At 35.9% G+C, this 19,954-nt stretch overlaps 1 protein-coding gene across 2 annotated transcripts in view; it reads left to right on the top strand.

Annotated features, from left to right (window-relative positions):
• LOC140149214 (rho GTPase-activating protein 18-like) overlaps nt 1–19,954 on the top strand; it is a 113,225-nt gene that overhangs the window by 34,745 nt on the left and 58,526 nt on the right. For both annotated transcript variants that reach the window (XM_072171432.1, XM_072171433.1), the window contains one exon: nt 18,519–18,675. In XM_072171432.1, the coding sequence (XP_072027533.1) occupies nt 18,519–18,675 (157 nt within the window). The remainder of the gene's footprint in view (nt 1–18,518; nt 18,676–19,954) is intronic.

Raw genomic sequence — 19,954 nt, 5'->3', positions numbered from 1 at the left:
CATCAAGAGGTACCATCGCTTGTAATTAAAATGATCAGTTTAAGTTTTAATCCCCATTCCATACAATATCTTATTAAAAGAATTAATTTATAGATGTGCAGAAATGTAAATGTTTAGGTGTGGATTCTCCTTCATCAGTGGCTGTTATTATTCAGTTGTTCCTGAACAAAAGCCGTAACATGTTAGCTCCTCGGAAATTATAATTAGCCATAGGAACTTATTACAAAGCAGGATGCCAATTTCTTGACAAAACTTCCCTCCAGTATCCCTTTTAATAATCTTATGTGATGAATTCAGATCTATTATTGTAGACCATTTCTTCTAATTGGTTCAAGAAAATACCCAAATCTATAATTATTTGAATGTAATTGCTCAATCAATGTTAATGTTTCCAATTTTGTTTTGCTGGCAGCTAGCTCAATGTTTTGTCTCATGATCTGTGTTGATTGGCACCTTGGATGGAACATGGATACACATTTATCTAATTGGTGCTAAACTAAAGACCCTGGGTACTATCATGACATTGCTCTGGCGCCCTCTACCTGTTAAATGCCCTCTTATATACTACATTTTTGTAACAAATTATTGTGCTTGTAATTTTTAGTATACTGACTGCCCTCTATTGAGCTGAAGCAGTATTAACTTGATGCTATTATGGTACGTAGAGAACCATCTATTTTGAGACTGGCATGGCAGTTACAATCACACTGCTTCAGATACTTGTTTCTGCCCTCATGAGGCCACATCAATTGTCTGACATATTCCATAAAATAAAGCCTATTCATGCAGTACCTTAAAATTTGTATGTAAGCATGTGTGCACATATGCTTATGCACAGTAGAATATCTTCCACAGGGGAGTATGAATTTCAAATGAAAGTTACACATTAGCAGCTCCATTTGAAACTCACTCTCCCCTAGGTGAAGATTCAGGTTGAATCTTTCGCATAGGGTGATGAAATTCAAATGGAGCTGCCTAATGCACTTATTCCATTTAAAATTCATACTCGCCCTGTGACAGATATTTCCAAATTCTTCCACAGGGGTAGTGTGGAATTTAAATGGAATAGCCCAATGGGTGTTATGCTGAGAAGATAAATTGGTCCAGTTGAATGTGAAGAGTTGTGAAACCCTTTGAAAATTATACTGTGAAGTGTAAGAAAAAGAGATTGAGGTTTGGCATTGCTCCAGGATGATATTTATCTCTTTTCATACCTGAACTCCAAACGTAATTTGCTATTATTTTGTATTAGTGTGGAGTAATTACGTGGCGTTTTTGTGTGTGTAATAATGCTAGCTATGGGCATGTATTTATAAGCAATAACTGTCATGGTGTGATGTGACTGGTCCTGCATTTGCATTCTGATTGATTATTGTTTTGGTCATAATACTGGATCAAGTGAGGAAATTGACTTGACTTTTCCCGTCTGCATGTTTGTAACCAAGTCAGTTTGAATGTAATTGATATGTCCGAAATAGGTTCAAGCTATTCAGGGTCTTATGAACCTATGTCTAGATTTGGACATAACATCCAGAACAAAAATGTTTTGAATTGTTGAAAGATATTTCATCCTCATTGGCAAATGAAACAAAGAACAGGGAATACAGATTAAGACTATGCTTTGATTTGTCTCATTTTGTTTGTTTGACAATTGTTATTACTTTTGGAAAGTTGACTTATGATCACTAATAGCTCTAGGCATTTCGATCACTGGCCATGTTTACACTAGGCTAGTATTCCATATGAGGAGAGTTTCAAAGTGCAAGAAGTATATTACCTATGTATTTATCATGAAGGAGGTTATAATGTTACCCTTTGTCCTAACCAAGATATGAATGTACAAAACATAGTTTCTCTAGAAAGTATGAAAGAGACATGGCCCAAGATGTGAGTTTGCTGTAAAACTGTGGTCTGTGTGTCAATTACATCAGACCACATCTGCACATGATTTAGATTTCTCGCTAAAACCTTTGGCAGTTGACACTTTTTTTTGATCGGTTGATTGAATCTTGTCATGAAATATTCACAGGGCTCACATGTTGGCAAGTATAAAGGGACCTTGCTGAGAATGGTAATTTTTCTCAAAAAATCAGCATGTAATGTTTGAAATTCCGACAAATAAATGAAATGCTGTTTCTCATTATTAATCTGTAAACTTGCCACACTGATACATTCAGTCAGAAGATATCAGGCAAACAATTGATGTTTTTCAGAACTATTCCCAAATCTGGTGTGTTCAGTTAGAAGATTTTCAAAGTATAATCAATGTGCCATGTTGCATGGACTTTGTGACAAGATGTTGCAAGACGTTTTCAGGATGTTACATCATATGTTATTAGTTTAATCCATGCTATCATTTTCTTTTTGTGGCAAGTGATCTCACATCAAATTAAACTTGCATGTCTCATAAGCAAACAGGTTGCTGCAACCTGTTCACACAGTTTGTCTTGTACTTTATGCCCTGGTCATTGGATTCACTACTCGGGGTATTCCATTTAAAATCTGTGCTACCCCTGTAGTAGATTTAAGAAAAGTTTTCCACAGAGGGAGTAGCATAAAGATTTGCTTATGGGCTCCTTTGACATAACTGGAATTTAAGGCACAAACTAAAACTGTCCTCTCATAAAAATCCCACCAGCAAATATGGGCACAGACCCTTAATTCTTGCTGGGATTTTCAGAGGAGTGATCTCTCTATTTGTGTGTGAAACTTATGCAAAGGCAAAGGAGCCCATGTGCACAATTAGACAAATCATTACAGTATATGGTTTTACCTATATCTTCCACAACAGGAGTAAGTATTTCAAATGGAAGATACCCAATTTTCTATTCTATTTGTAGCCCATACGGTCTATGTTGAGGACTTTCGCTAAATCTTCCACAACTGGAGTGTGAGTTTCAAATGGAATAGCCCCATACTTACACTCTTTTTCCCTTGAGTTTGGTCATATTAATGTCAGTGCTATTACACAGTAGCTCAGCATGCGTGCTGACAAATTGTCCTGTATGCTCTGTGGGGTTAGACTAGGGTGTGTGATTTCATTCTGTGACTAGCGAAATACCGTAAAATTCCATCTACAAGCATATGCCTCCAAACGAGGTTTTTTTGACACAAGAGACAAGAGGCAGACACTCTCAACAAAAACGTTATTTGGAGTTTGAACAACTATATTACTGATAAAGGCGGCTGTACAAACATGTATATTTGTAAGACCAATCTATTGCAATGTTTTTGAGAAGGGTATTGGCCTTTCATATCTTTCGTTAAAAAAAACCCTCGTTTAGAGGCATATATGCTTCCAGACGGAATTCTACGGTATGCACCTACACCACCTCCAAACTTGAGATGAAACAGCCATATCCTTCATGATATTGAGATTGTTAACCACTTTGCATTCTGTGTGTGTTTGAAGCCATTCTTGTACAAAGCAAAACAACAACAAACAAATGAATAAACAAGCAAACAATCACAGAGGTTTCAAAACCTAGGGGTGAACATGCTTTAGAAATGTAAATTTTGGAAGCCGCAATAGTCAGGTTGTCTCTTATTCATTGATGTGCTCTTTGTAACAAGTGCCATCAGGGCATCATGGTGAATCAAACTCACTACGACACAAAGCTCAAAGTTTGCAGAATGACAGCATATGAAAGATCTGCTCAAACGTTGGCTCAATGCACTCTTTCTAATAGTGCAACTTGTCACGCATTGATACAGCCATTACCTGTAGACAAGACACAATATAGAATCTTAAAATAGATAATTATGCATTTTACCTCATTTAACTACCCGATTAGATGGCAACCCCCAGGGGCATTTGTACTGTTTTTACCGTAAGGTTAAAATACATGAAGGAAGTTCTTCAGACTGGTATGTTACTGCAGGTAAATGAGGCAATCCATATGGGTCACTCTGAATCTAAACCGATTTGGATTCAATTGGACTTGTCTTTACCAATGAACCCCCATGCCAAGTTGAGAACGGATTCAGATTCAATTATATTTGAGGTTTTTCCCAATCCAGAAGTGCAGTGACAATCCCATGAATTTACTTTTTATCCAGTTCAAAATACTTTCAATGCAGATCTGTACAGCACAGATAAAACTGGATTCAGTGCTTCCTTTGGAGACAAGTGAAATGTACAGGTGCATAACTCCACCCATCTACTAACATGGAAGTTGAGCAACATAGCCACCTCTATAAATACCCCTTGTCAAGACAATGTAGTGAGTTGCCAGATTCTTGTGTGCCAATAATGCACTATTAATGTTCATATTGAACTATGTAGTGCGCACCACTTTGCAATGCCATATTCATTTTAGTTTCGTTCATCTTCACATTTATTGTCATTCTTTCTTTGATCATCACAAAACTTTTGATTTCTGATATCTACATCTGATTTCTATTATGCAAAGCATACAGCTTTACAATATCACATTCATATCTGAACAAATTTCAACTCTCTCCTATAACAATTGGGCTGCAATATCAGAGCTACTATCTAGAGTTTACATTGAGCATTAAGTAGAAAAAATGGCAAATGTTTGAAGCAAAGTTTGGCAACTTGTTTCAGGTGTGGTAAGACATAGATGGCTTGTGGCACATGGGATAACAGACTGTAGGTTCTACTCAATTGATCTACAATTATTGCTCCATTGGGTACAAGGTTGTTGTTATCCAATGTAAGTCCCATATGAATTGAGTGGTATTGTTTTATGGATAAAAAGAGGAAAGTACCCCCAATTTAATGAGTGCTTTGATAATAGACAGGAAAGGGGGTAAAGACATAGGAAATCACTTGGCACAAATACTTGGCTTCTTACCAACTACCAAAACATTACAGTGTAGGCTATCATAGGCTGTTATCACCTTGTTATGTGCAAGTTGTGCAAGAAAAATCAAAAGTAGCAGTCACATTTTTTTTGTACAAATAAGGATTCATTAAGTAGCGAAAGACCCATTCAGCAATTCACTGAACTAGAACTTCCTAAATTCACTGAAATTCTGATTTGTGTATTTTTTGAACAAACATAGAGGTGCTACTGATGTGGACACATGGCAACCATGAAAGCTATCTGATAAAGACAAAAGCCAAGACGAGTTTTGTTTTCATCTTGGACAAAAGCAGACATGAAAATGAAAGATTTTTATTATAACACTGTAAGGCTGCAGAATTTGGCATGGTACAGCACTAGCAGTAGACATTGGTAGACCCCAAAGATAGCAATTAACACTTTCAGAGTATGTAATTTTCATGTTTTATGCAATAGAATGGAAAGATATGGTGCATAAAGTAGAAATCGTGAATTTTGCTGCTGGGTGTGTGATTGCCGGGTATGAATCTTGGTGGCGCAATATTTAAACAACTTTGTTTATCAACATCATGGCAGGGTTTGTGCATTTTGAAGCGGGCTTTACAATCTTTACTTTTCTTTTATAGCAATTGGGCCTTATCAACAATGTAGGTCTTGTGGTTCTTGAGTTAAGGTCCGTTCATACTATGCCGCAATTGCGATGCGATGCAATGCGTTGCTGCACTGCCTCATACCGCAGATTACTGCACTGCGGTATCGCAATAAAGTTAAATACATTTTAACTTGGAAATGCGATGAGTTGTGTTGAGTTGCGGCAAAAGTATATAAATCGTCATCGATATATCGGTATCGCAAAGCAACGCATCGCAAATGCGGTGGTAGTATGAAAGGACCTTTATGATGCAAAGAGTGTCAAAACAAAACATAACAACACATCTCAAGAACCACAATACATTACGCAATTTTTGAAAGTGTATTTTACACATCCCAAAATTTTTCATTAAACAATAAAAATAGATTTTTTGGAGTTGAATGACCATGACTACTCCGACACCCCTTAAAAAAAAAAAAAAAAAAAAAGACAGGTGAGGGCTTCGTTGGACGGTTTATTGAATAAGACAAGCCATTGTGGTGTGAGAAGTGTGTGCTGTTGGTGATGATATCACAAGGAGGAAGTTATTACTTAACACACAATTAAATCTCATAGTTTGGAAAGCTATTGATTTGTACCATGGCTACTGGTGAAGTAATATGTCAACTGATTTAAATAAAACAGATTTTAAGACAGACAATCGGACAGTGGATGGGGCAGTGAGTTGTGGACTAATTTGTTTTTATCCGTTCCTTTGCTATTGGAATTTGCTTGTGGACTTTCGAATTCACAGAAATAACGAAAACATTTTGTACTAACCATAATGCCACTGGATAGCACAAAGTGACCGCAAGCCTGTGTATCCCACATGATTCAATTGTGCAGTCCTCTGAGACTATATTATACACACAAAATTGCTACCCAGGCAGGGTTAACATTCATGACATGCTATCTCCGGTCTTGTCCCTGGGACCTGAGGGGTCGGTGGTTCAAAACCAGGGCGGAGAAGACAATTTTTCTCTTCATCTTCTTCCTTTCTTCCTTCTCTCCTTCCCCTTACGCAAAAGGGGGTTGGGGTTAAATGTCCACATTGTAGTTACCCTAGTCTAGGGGTTCAACTCAATCCTAGGTTGAACTAGGTCAGTGCAATGACCATACTGGTGTGGAAGTGACCCTTTTTCTCAGAATCTTATCATTAGGGAAAGATTTTAAATCTTATCCTTATTAAATAAATTAAAGCTAAATCTCACTTTCTCAAGTCGGGATTAACTGATATTGTTATCGTGACATATTGTTTTGGTTCTCACATAGAAATCTGTCAATAGTGAAGGATGTTATGAACAAACTGGAGTAAGAATGCAAAGAAGGGAAGTATTACTTGGTTGTAAGGAGCCCGGGACTTCCTATTTCCTATTTGTCTCACAATTATTACCCCAATTATTACAACTAACTCACAAATCTAACCCCTTCCTAACCAGTAATAATGTATTGTTATTCCAATATAATTAATAAGCTTTAGTCATGTAGGGAGACAGAGAGGCATCGGGGTAGGCACGTGCCAATTTCCCAATTTAATCGATTAGTTTGTGGTATTTGGAAATTCAAATTTGGTGCAAGACTGGATTGTTTTGTAAGCTTTTAGGATTAACACGTGTGATAGACTTATAGCGTATGAGGTTAATGAGGGTCATGATATCTGTGGTAATCATCAACTTTTTTAGAACCATGTGAAGCATGGTCATACCAACTTGAGACATTGTGGACATCCATATGCAAAAATTAATCTATATTGATCATCATGTTGGTCGTACACCCTCAATGTATCACCAGTTTCACACAGAGGGTTGAAAATATAACTATGCAAGTTGTTTTTCCTTTATTATTGCTTAGCATTACAAAAGAGAAACTTGAAAAGTAGGTGAATTATCAAGAATCATTTTCATATTTTTTGTAAATGAACCCTTTGAATTCTACATGGATTAATATGCTTCAGGTACCAAGACTACAGAAGGCTATACACAGGTTTACCCACAGTGACTACACATAGTCTCTGTCACTTTCAAAATTCTACAAAGGTCAGTTATATGGTAGATATCATGATTGTGCAGAAGACTATGCTCAGGTATACCCATAGTGATTAAAAGTTTCATGCTAATAGGCCTGTTGCCTGAAGTCAAGGTGGGGTTGGAGCCCTCTGGTACCAGAAACCACTAATATCCTATCATTGCCGGCTACCCGGCCATACAACCTGCTGTAGGTATGGAGTACTCAGAAATGTCTATATCATATGGCAATGTTAGATTGTATAAAAGCAGCACTGTCACTGATGAAAGATGTTTTGTTATAGAATGGAATAGATAGGTCTTGTGCGAATCAGAGGGATGTTTTTTCCTGTTCAATATGTCCTTGTGTTAATTATCTGATATCTAGAATAGCGGTGATTAAATTAAGAGTGTGATACCTGTGAACTAGATTGGGGAATAGCTCACCTATTGTTTTGTAAAAAATAAAGATTCCTGATAGGATCTTATGGAGTACATGTTGGCTGTGACTAAATTGACAATAGTTAGTGGTCATTTTCCTGTACGGTCTTGCATTCGTGAACTTAATACGGATTATACCTTGACCCATTAGCCGGTGACAACTTATATTTGTCCAATGATATATGTGGTCAGTTAAAAAACTTATTTTATTTCAAAAATAAGTGAAAAGGAGTGTAATTCTAAGTATAAACATAGTGTCGTTAGTGTAAATGACTTTTTATAATACAGCTGAATTGATGCCAAGATATAAGGGTAATTAAATAATGAGGTATAACCTCTGCATAACAGGTGCAAATGTCACTATGATGTTGTCAAGATTTCAACTGAAAGCTGTGAAGGATCCAGACATTAGTCTACATAATATAAGATAGTAAATGATGGAAATGACGATTGATTTGCCAGTAATTTGGCCACCATTCCTGGCACCTCTGTGACAGTTCGTGCTAATTTAGCTAAATATATTGTCAATTCCTTTTCCTACCAATTGATACATATCACATGAGCTAAGACATGGACAGGATGACGTTCAAATTCCCATATTTCTGATAAATTTTTTTTAATGACTTTTGGTATGCCTTTCATAGTGGAACTCAACTTGCCGTATACTCAGGCTTGTATTGCCACACACCCTTCATAACTCGGCAAGAGGTCTGCTTTGTAAAAAATAGCAAATTGGACCAAAAATGTAAAAATGTTAGATAAATATACCCCAAACCAAGAAAGTTCTGTGAAATTTGTCAAAAACATAGTTTCCAAACATCAATTGATCCGAGGGGTAAATGTCTGCTTTTGGCCAGAATGAAGATTTCTCCTGAAAAGGAATGCATTTGGATAATCCACACCCCACAAAAATCTGGCTACGGCCCTGTGTATACTCATCTAAACCCAAAGCAAGATTTTGTAGACTTTTGTGCTGATCTCATTTGGGTTATAAGACAGTTGAAGAAACTTTTTTGTGCAGTTAGCAAGTTGAAGTTCAAAGCACATTCTAATTTTACTCACAACATTTGATACTGGGAAAATTGGGTAATTTCTTCAATTGCCTTTTGTGAAATTTGGTGTAAAAACCTTTATGTGCTCCATTTTGAATGAGCAAAATGGAAATTATGTTCAAAATGAATCAAGCACCCAGCCAACAAAATATATCACAGGGTGATTCAGTGCGTCACATGGGTGTATGCATGCGCAGTGGATATATCATATGGTATTATAGTTATACTAGTGTTTATGATTCAAATATATTCAAAATGTTATTTATTTTTGCCATATTGTTGATAAGGCCTAATTGCTATAAAAGAAAAGCAAAGATTGATTTTGTATGCAATGCAATGTTGATTCACAAACAAATACAAGCTATGACATTCACAAATTATCAGTATTTTAATAATTTGTGGAACAGGAAATGGATAGACATTTAACTCTTTCTGAATTGTGTTATGGGCTTACTCAGAGTTCAAGGATGACACACACAAGGCTATCCACATATCATCTCAATATCTGCATCAATCCAGACTGCCAAACTTGATACACTGTAGGCTATGTATTAGGTATGGTGCCTAGCATGTGTATCATGTGCCAATGTGTAGGTCTAAAGTTTGTTTGGATTATTATTGGTTCTTGAGTTAAGGCCAATAATATCCACATGAAAGTTTTGGATGTTTTGCCCCTTCCAAGAAAAATAATGCACATGGAGTGGAAATGACACCAGTGTCAAGCCTTGGGATCTCCTTTATAGAACTCATACCATTCTTCTTGTGTGTCAGCTTTATTTGTCTCAATATTTGAGTGCAAACAATCACCGCTAGGTCATGCTTCCCTCTGACGTGGAAAATATGCCCTCTTTGATTGTCAAGCATGGGGTCCAAATGGTCTTATCCTTGATCCCCGGTATTTTGTTTCAGTGGAAAAAAAAGGATTGTTAGTGTCTTGGAAATCATGGACATTGCATACAGTGCTCAGCATAAAATTGTCAAAGTGCTGTTGTGTGCAAGATATGAATAAGTGGGGAAACAATCTGGGGTTCACTTTCTTCAACATCCCCATAATGCTTCATGTTAACATGGCGGAGTTCACTTATACTCAAAGATGTTTTACGTTAGTAAAACAAGATGAGCTTATCTGTATACCGCTGCGTGGCCGCAAACGTAACTGTCTCGGCTGAAACATGCATGTAAATGAATCAAAAAGGTACGGCAAGACTTTTTCGCATCACGTACGTCAAAGTTCACTTTCCAATTATGCAATCTGTAGTTAGGATAACGAAAATGACTGGTAAGCAAGTCTACTAAATTACCTCAAAATCTGAAGGAAAAAAAGGCGGACAAATCGTCGGACCTTTCCTGAATTAATACATCATATTTAGCCATTGTCAACATGGGGTTATCGCCAACAATATTTTCCTTATATAAAAAACTAACACCTCCGCTATATGGTATTTCATGATATAACATTAATGGAAAGAAAAGTGCAAATGTTTTTCGTGTTTCTAATCGGACGAGTAACAAGCTCTATGACGTCATGATGTAAACAACGTCCGGGTCATTAATAATTAATTAGGTAAACCCAAATCTAGGGAAATCTCCAAAAGTATGCTAATTAGAAGTTCAACGAATCAGAATACGATCCGCTACCTCCAAAATTATGCAAATGAGTTGAAAGAGGTTACGTGAACATGTACAATGGATCGTCTCTTGTGTATAGGGGACCTCTGTGCTTATACTCCACTATAATTCATTGGATCTAACAGAACCAAGATTGATCTGGATCCAAAAGTGTCATATTTAAAGAGACAGGTATGGAATACAAACTATTGGATTGAAGTCACTCAGTGTGTTCTCAATTATGATTAAGACTTAGTATCAAATGTGCAAAGGAAGTTATTGAGGATTGTGGTGATAGTGTGTGGTTTAACCTATTTCATGGTGCAATGCGAAATGGATTTATTTGTATCGCTAGGTATTTCAAAGTTGACACTTTGTTTACTTTCTAAAGGTGTCATGCACTGTCTGTAGGATACAGGTGTAATTGGTCTTTATTTATTCAGATATTGACAATAAAATATGGGGTACAAGGAAAAAGTAGCAAAAGAAAAAGTGTCATAATCGTAACTGCTATCAAAGAGTTGGGGGAAATATCGAAAAAGTTGTACCTTGTTCATTCAGATGTCATTATTTCATGAATCTTGGACATAAACAATTGGCTTCTTGTTAATAGATTGCATTGCACTAAAAAAAGCACCACACCTCAATTTTTTCCCCAAAATTCTTGAGTTAAATTTTTCTGAAATAATGTGCTTAAATTTGACCAATTTTGGTGCTTTGTAGATTATTACGAATCTCTAAATGTTATCTGTATGAACTTCATTGATGCACAATTGCACATCAGTTTAAATTAGGGATGCATTGCAGGGTGTAGCTATTCATCTATTGCTTAAAACTGGTAAAAACCAAAATCACCCAACATTTTAGTTTTAGCTTGTTCCCCTCAAGAATCAGAAATTGGGGTATACTTAAAAAGATTTTTGTTGCAACTATGATATCATGGATGAAACTGTTACTTTCATGGTGTAACATACCAATAAGTATTTTTAAAAGTTTCAATCATGGACACCATTGGTGTTACATAGATGGAAGTGACTATTGACTGTATTAAGCTATGGAGGAAATGCCTACCTTCCCCTGTGTGTCATCTTGTGATTCCCAACCCGACGATAAACCACAGGGATTGATTGGTTACTGCTACTAATAAAATACTCTCATCCCTAGTGCCAAAAGACAAATATCCATACCTTACCTATGTAATGTGTGGAACTTTGGTTTGAAGGATGATTGTTAAATTTAGTGTAATTGTCACTGGGCTAAGTGATTTTGTGTGATAAGATATTACAGATAATGAGTGAACTTAGCCTGGAAGAAAGAGGTTGTAGCTTACTTTATGGTGTGGCACCCAATTGCTGGTTTAAGCTACAGGCAAGCAAGCGGCTCATGCATACGGTATTTCTATTCTGTCCTATACTTCTACACGCTGGAGTTGCTAAGCTTTTGGTTTAGTCACATATAATTGGTTGAACTTAGTGGATGTATGGGAAGCACATGCAGTTAGAGTTATGAGGAGTTCAAAACAGAGCAGAATGGTCTGAGATTGAAATATTTGTACTGGATATTGCTTTTGTTGGATCCATAAAAACTTATTTGTTATCAAGTGATGTGTTATTGCAATGTTATCGGTGATTATGTGATCTAGATATATTGGTTGGAATCATTCTGCGTAGCCAAAATTTGATGACAGTATTTGATGGTTTGGCAGTCATGTTGCCAGCAAGGATTTTGATGATCTTCAACGTCTTGGATTTATGAAATTTGATGATGATTGTGTGATTAACAAGAATATCAAGAATATCATTTTTTCTATTTCTATATCTATGTGGCTGGAGTATACATTTTGGAACTAACCTACTTTCAAGAAGCCTTAACATTTCATCTTAACTATTTTTTGCCTTAAAACAAAGTGACGTGACAAAGCGCCACCATGTTTTCGTGGTCGTGCTTGTGCTGCTCATGTGTGATTAATCTTTCACCTTGTAACTGCCCTCAGTGTGAGAAAAATAAAAAAGTGAGTATGTTATAAATCTTTTGGGAGTAACTGTAGAATGTTATCTGTAAACTGAATCTAAGCTTTAAAAACATTATAACACGAAAACTACATCCTAAACCTATTCTAAATTCTAACCATAATTCTTAAACACTTGAGAATATTCCTGCAATCTTATTGGTTCTTACCTGTGTGATATAAGACGATATCACACGGGTCAGCGTGTGTGCATCGACGCGATACGCGTACTCGCTTTTTGAACCAATCGGAGGCGCATAGCAACAACGGGACTGATCGATTTTAAGCCCTCCTTGCAAAATGTAGGATTTAATTTGATTAAAATTTGTAATACTTATGATATTTTTATTTGAACTGAAGTGTTTAAGAATTAGAATAAAGGTATTGTTTTTAGCCGCTGTTGTGCCTCTATCGTCTCATATAACACGGGCGACATCACTATTTTTAGCGTAAAACAACTCGGCTTCAGCTCATTGTTTTACTTAAAAATAATGATGTTGCCCGTGTTATATGAGACAATAGATGCACTCTGGTGCCTAAAAACAATACCTTTATTCTCTAAATCTAAACTGTCACAAGGCTTAATGCTATTGTAATCATATGCATGTTTAGTCTTACTATATATCAGTCAATGCTGTTTTAGCATTAAGCTGATATAATAATATTTTAACAGAAGATAACCAATTCCACTCTTAGCCTTATTATTATCAAAAGGTATATGCAGTGATTGTCTCTGTAAAATACTTTACCTAACTGCTGCACAAATTGATCAATTAGTATCAATAGATCAGTTTGATCATATAGCTAATGCTTTTGCCCATCACTAATGCTTTTTGCCTATAAACCTTGCAAATAGTATCTCTTGATAATTTTAATGCCTATTCCTAATATCCACAATGTTTAAAAGTTTGGTTTCTGAATAAGACAGCCTTCTGCACTGGAGAATACATTGACTTTCCAATTTGTGATTTGTACATTTGTGACTTGTCATGTCAAAAGGAGACACTTTTGGGCAGGTTATCAATTTTGAGGTTTAGTATCTTAAATATAGGGACATTTTGCTCCACAACACCGTTTTTCCAATGAAATCGGACATTCCTAAGCGAAGATATTGAGTTTGTAAGTTATGGTATTATAAAATTGGAAATTGAGATATCGGCCATTAAATATATTATTGACAATGTTGGAATTACCCTGGGAGTAGGAATTACCCTGACAAATGTCTCAAAAATACAAGATGGCAGTTATATTCCGGTCTGAAACTATCAGACAATATTTTTAACATTAATAACATCACAAATTCGCAACAAACACAAATTGTGAAAAAAAATCACCCCCGGGCAGATTTTTGACTATTTCTCCATTTACGATCCTGCCCAAAAGTGTCTCCTTTTGATATGCCATCTGTATAATTTGTTGCATGAATTGTGATTTGGATCATGTCATTGTGGTCCATATATTGGTGACATTTTGAGATGCAGATTTTAACCAGATCTGATTTTGTCTAAAAGTTAACAGAAGACTTTCACAAAAAGGAAATTTGGAGCATAGGAGTACCTCACTCACTTAGAGCTTACTTGCTTGTACAGATTGAAATCCTACAGATCTTGTTGGTGTTGCCATATACACGGCTAGAATGTTGAGTGATTGGGGCTCTATGAAGATCATGTATATGATGACCAGCTATAAATACTACACACATATTTCATAAATGAGATCTTACCAAAATAAAGGGATTGGATGATGTGAAAATTGATATTATGATGCAGTCAAATTCAGCTTGAAGTTGCTCAGTTTTGTTTGTTTTATGGACATTCTCTAGCTATATGTCAGATGCTATACTGATTTAGTTTTGATGTGGGTTTCAACCAAATTTAGTAGTAGTATTTTAAGCCATAAATTGATTAGTTAGAAAAATCAAAATAGAATAAGGTGCCATCCAACTCATTTTGCTTGGTTGAAATAATAGGATGATAACTTAATAATAGAGGTTGTGCATGAAATCACCCTGTTTGTGCAGTCCATTCAATCAAATGTTGTCATCAACCTATTTGATCGTAGTGCATTTCTTATGTGTGTGAGACTAACTGTTGCGGTAGATTGCAATCATGCTTTTGTTTAATGCATTTGAGCAGGCCGCCATATTTACGGTATGATACGTCATATGCACAATCTCTATAGTCATGATCAAGTATTGAAGTTGAAATTGAACTTTTCTGTAGTTGAATTCTTTGATGTTGGTTGATGCCTACACCTGTCAGTATCTTTCTACAGGGAAGTGTAGTAGGAAACCTAGGAATGTATCATATATGTAACAGGAATATACATCACTAGATGGGTTGCATTGCATCTGGTGACATTGATAGTTTATTGATTGAAAAAGTGAATAATCTTCCTTTGAAACGGGCCATTTTGATTGACACTCTAATCATTTTCTTTTTAGCCTTAAACAATCTTTTCATTTTCTCTGTTTCTTGTTCTATTTAGGATATCCAGTTGGGCTTAGAATTTATCAAAAGATATTTCCTGTCAGAGGGACATGTCAGTTTTTCCCCAAATCAATGAATCACAAATATTTCAAAACTGTAACCATTGTCTGAGAGTGAGCACAGAGGCATAGCCCAACCATTGAAGATACACACAGAAAGTTAAAATCATTTTGAGGCTAGTGCAATGTATAAATGTAACAGGTCTAGTTTAATGGGTTTTGTATATAAAATGGAAGCAATTGAGTGGCAAATTGCGCTGATATCACCCTGTTTGTATGCTTGTAAAATGTATGTGTTCTTCATTGAGTTTACTCTACTTAGGTCTCAAACATTAGAAATAAAATATAGGAATTGTTTTGTTGACTACATACTATCATGTCATAGAAGATGTCACTATAGCCAACATTCATTTCTCTGTTGTAGCTCATATTTAGAAGCAAGTCTTTGTATATTTTTCTCTGTGGAAGAACTTGACCATAGGAGCATTGACCGATGACCAATTAGATCTAATAAGAGGTTTTTATAATGGGAGGCATCAAATTAGATAGAGATGATGATAAGTAATAGGAAAATGGTGGTTGACCTCAATCTTGAACGCATCTACATCATAATTCCTTGTTCATTGCTTAGGAAGTAGTTTTAACGTTTTCCTGAGAATTAGTGGCCTGAATTGGTATCTGAGGTGCCAAATCTAACTAATTGTGACATTTGATTTCCTCACACTGCTTTGGTTAATAAGAGGAGATCGGTTTATGAGTTTATAAAATAATAACCATTTGTCTTCTTCCCTAGCAACATGAATAACCAACTGTTGCCTTCTCATTAGTTGATGACCTTGTTATTGTTATGTTATCACAATTTTTAGTTAATTGAGATTGTCATATCATAATCAGTCGCTTTTATTTGGTAATTGAGCTTGTCATATAATAAGTATTAGTTTTTATTTGGAAGGAGTATAAAGCAGACAGAAACAGAGACAGACATACAAGAAGACGGGCAAAGAGAGACATACGACAGACACATAGATTAAAAGAGACAAAGACAGACACATAGATTAAAAGAGATTGCAGGGCAAACAGAAAGAATGGAAAGAAAAATATTTTTCTGTCATTACGAGCTGACTCAGAGCTCATTATTAGAAATGGGATACGCTTCAGAGGTAATTGCTTTATGGGTCGTATAGGACATATATGTGAACATACTTTTTGCCATGATGTGAACCCTTATCAAACTTGCTGCATTATCATCAAATGACGTAAAGGCTATAATTTGTGCATGTGATATTAATAAGATCTCTGGAGTGTAATCAAAGTTTACTAGACCCGGTGGAAATACTTCACATTTATCAGATCAAATATTTCAAAAATATGGGATAGGTAGTGACAAGTTTTAGGCATATTTGCATGGAATTTCATCTCAATTGTGATCTTTTATGAAAGACAATTTTAGATTATGATAATGCTTTCGAATGAGAGTACCCCATAACATAAGGACTTGGGTTATGTTTACAATTAGAGTAATGGTCAGAATTAGGGGTAGCTATACGATTTAAAGAGTAATGCTGGTTTCATACTTTCCTGACGGTTGCCGCTTTGCCGCTCTGAAGATGATTTTACTTCACTGCACAGTCGCACCAGAAACGCTAGCGATGACCAGCGGCAAGCTGATATATCGATTACTCCACCACTTTATCGCGGGGGCAGCACCGCTGGGAGTTGAATTCAAATCAACTTGGAGCAGAGCCGCTCTGACTTATGAGAACAAAATACGATTGCTGAGCGGCAAGAGTTGCTTTCAGAGTCATGCCTCTGCCGCTCAGCAGTATGCCGCTCCACTTGCATACAAGTGCAAACGGTATGATGAAGCATCACTGCTCAGCAGCAAGCGGCAGAAAGTATGAAACTAGCATAAGGGTCAGAATTGAAATTGTGCTATTCTTATGAGGGTCTCTTACTTTTCAATTGCTGCAAACAAAGAAACAAAACAATGTAACACCAGTATTCAATACCATCTTTACTCTAAGAACGTAAACTCAAATGTCCTTGTACACATGTAAGAAACATTCAACTGTTTAGAATCCTTACATACAGAATGAAGCATTTTTGGAAAAAGAGGAAAACAAAGTTGCTAAATTGAGCATATAGAACCCAGATGATATATACCATTTAATTCATATCAACTTGACATTTGTGTTCAATTTTGAGTCTGAAATTGAATCGGGATAGAGAAGGAAAAGTTGATTAAGCATAGCACTTAACCCAAATAGAAAACTTGATTGGACTTGCAGTGATCCACTCAAAGACTAGAGCAGGCCGACCAAGAGAATTGCATTTCACTTTCCTGTTGAGGACAGTGTAACCCTTTCTCTAGCCTAGCTTTGACAAAACAAACCGTGAATAAAAGATTCCTTCCTCTGTCTCGGCACTAGGGATGTAACAGATTATGAACGCTGCTAGAAAATTGACCGTGTTACAGGCCCGCCGCGCACTTGCTTGTCAAGAGATGTGCCACATTATTGCATTGTGAAAACATAGTTTGTCTTATCTTGGCGTTGCCTCATTTAGACTTACACTTGAATCATTATGTGTGCATGTTTGGGTTCCAGCAAATTTAATGAAGTTTCAAAAGCTTCATTATATAGTATCTTCATCTTTCCAAATAAAAGATTTCTATATGAAGATATATTTTAAAGCTTGCCGAATAAGTTGGAAAGTCTGAACTTCAACATCTCAGAATGTGTGTGTTCCATATAAGTAATCATTTAATTTGATGTATATTTATGTTAAAGATGTAAATTTTCTGATATGGTTAGGTTTTGTCATATTATGAATTAGGTATTCCTATCATAACCTTGTGTCAATGGAAATGGAAAGTATTTGGAACTATCATGTCAATGTCAAAACCGAGTGATTCCCCTGTCTCTAGGACATAATAGGTCTATACTTCATAGAAAGGTGCAATATAACCAAGGCTTTAGTACAGTATAATACTAGATAGGAGTTATGTACTTTTGAATGAAGTTATATACTTTTGAATGATATGGCAGTTAGCTGCCATTGTTGAATTACACTGTACACAAGTGATGAGGTAATGCACTTTGAGAGATTCGTAAACACGCAAAATACTGAATATTATAGTCAAAAGCAAAGTGCTTTGACCAGTTTAATCCTAAACCCTTCCCAAAATCACACCCAGTAGCTGTACAACTTAAATGATTTTAACATTTAAGATTTAACACAAAATCATGTGGAACAAAAGAGATAAAATATTATGTAAAACAAAGAAATGAGAAATTCTTCACCTAACTTGACTCAATGTGAATGTCAAGAAGAAAATGCATTGTAGATGTGTATGGAATCACATACAACATTGTTTGAAAACCAGAAACAGTTTCAATTAACCATTACAAGCTGTGTAATCAGATCATGTGTTTCAATAATAACATCTCCTTTGATGTGATTTGGTTTCATTTCAGAATGCTAGTATCCATATGAGTGAGAATGTATTACTATCGCCGCCCAAGAGACCTACCGGAAGACATCGAAAGAGTAGAACACTACCGGATGCCTTATCAAGTGACAAAGCATTACATAAATACAGAGAATCCAGTGGTATTGCTGATCTCAACACAGGTATGGTAACAGGTGCAACAGCTTTACAGAGACATTTAGTTTTTAATATGATGTGTGTGTAATGCATCTGATACTGGTAACAGCATCAGTAAAAGAGAATTAACACACATATACTTTGTGAAAACTAAATGTCTCAATCATTAAGTACTGCTATGGATAACATTGCTTGATTCAACAGTTGATAAACATGGAGTGAAAGGTCTGGAACTTTTGATGGAAAAATACTGAAGCTTGAAGAGCATATATACTGTTGTATGTTTCACACAACAACATACCATACCACTATTTACATAGATGATATGTCATTATGTGATACAGACAATGATATATATTGTACCATGACATTCATTATTCATTAAGGTAGGTGGTTTTCCTGAATCGCAATGGCTCTCCATAGGTTTATGTCCTGCATCGCCATCTTGAAATCTTCTACCTTGCCTTGAAACCTGTGTCATTCTTGAGGATGTCAACGTCCGAGCTGGTCTCACAGGCTTCTTTCTCCCATGTTACTAGTTTGGATGCTGGCATTTCACTCTTAAAGCAATATCCTGCATATCTTGTTCTTCTCTCCCTTATCACAGATATTTGGGAGATCACCATATAATATCACATGACAATGATAGTGTATGATTGGGTGAAGATGTATCTATGTATACCGTTAATTTCAATTTATAACATAGGTGACAAATTTGTTGAAATGGTCTAAGATCTTATAGTCTTGTGGGTCACAATTTTACACTGAGGACATTGAGTCATTAGGTTACTGAGTTCTTACATATTGAACATTTTTAAGGTTTATTGGTCTTTTGAGAGAATAGGTCCATATTTAAAATTGATATGTGCTATCTATTACACTTACACTAAGGAACACATGGTTTAAGTGAGACCGAATGACAGTATTGACTCCTTAATAAATTGCCAAAGAATTTGTCATGAATATCATCTTATATTTCCGCTACATTTCCTCTGGATACATATCTTTGACTGACTTGATTGCAAGGAATATTAAAGTGCATGCTATATGTCTCCTTTAATTTGCCCAAAACATCTTAGTATTGTTTGGATAGGATCAGGTAATAGATATATATGACTTATTCTGTCAGTGTGTCTCATGAAGATGATACATGTATTTCCTAGAGTATTCCCATTAATATCAACACATGTCTAAGCTCTTATATGATGCTGGCGACAGGAGACGTAGGCTACTATTGAGTCACAATTAGGCATCACTCAACGAGGATGAGTTCAATAGCATATTTTGTCTGCAACCAAGATTGTT

This window comes from Amphiura filiformis, chromosome 3 (assembly GCF_039555335.1).
Source record: "Amphiura filiformis chromosome 3, Afil_fr2py, whole genome shotgun sequence".
Lineage (NCBI taxonomy): Eukaryota > Metazoa > Echinodermata > Ophiuroidea > Amphilepidida > Amphiuridae > Amphiura > Amphiura filiformis.
Note: the sequence above shows the minus strand (reverse complement) of the source record. Positions and strands in the feature narration are given on the sequence as shown.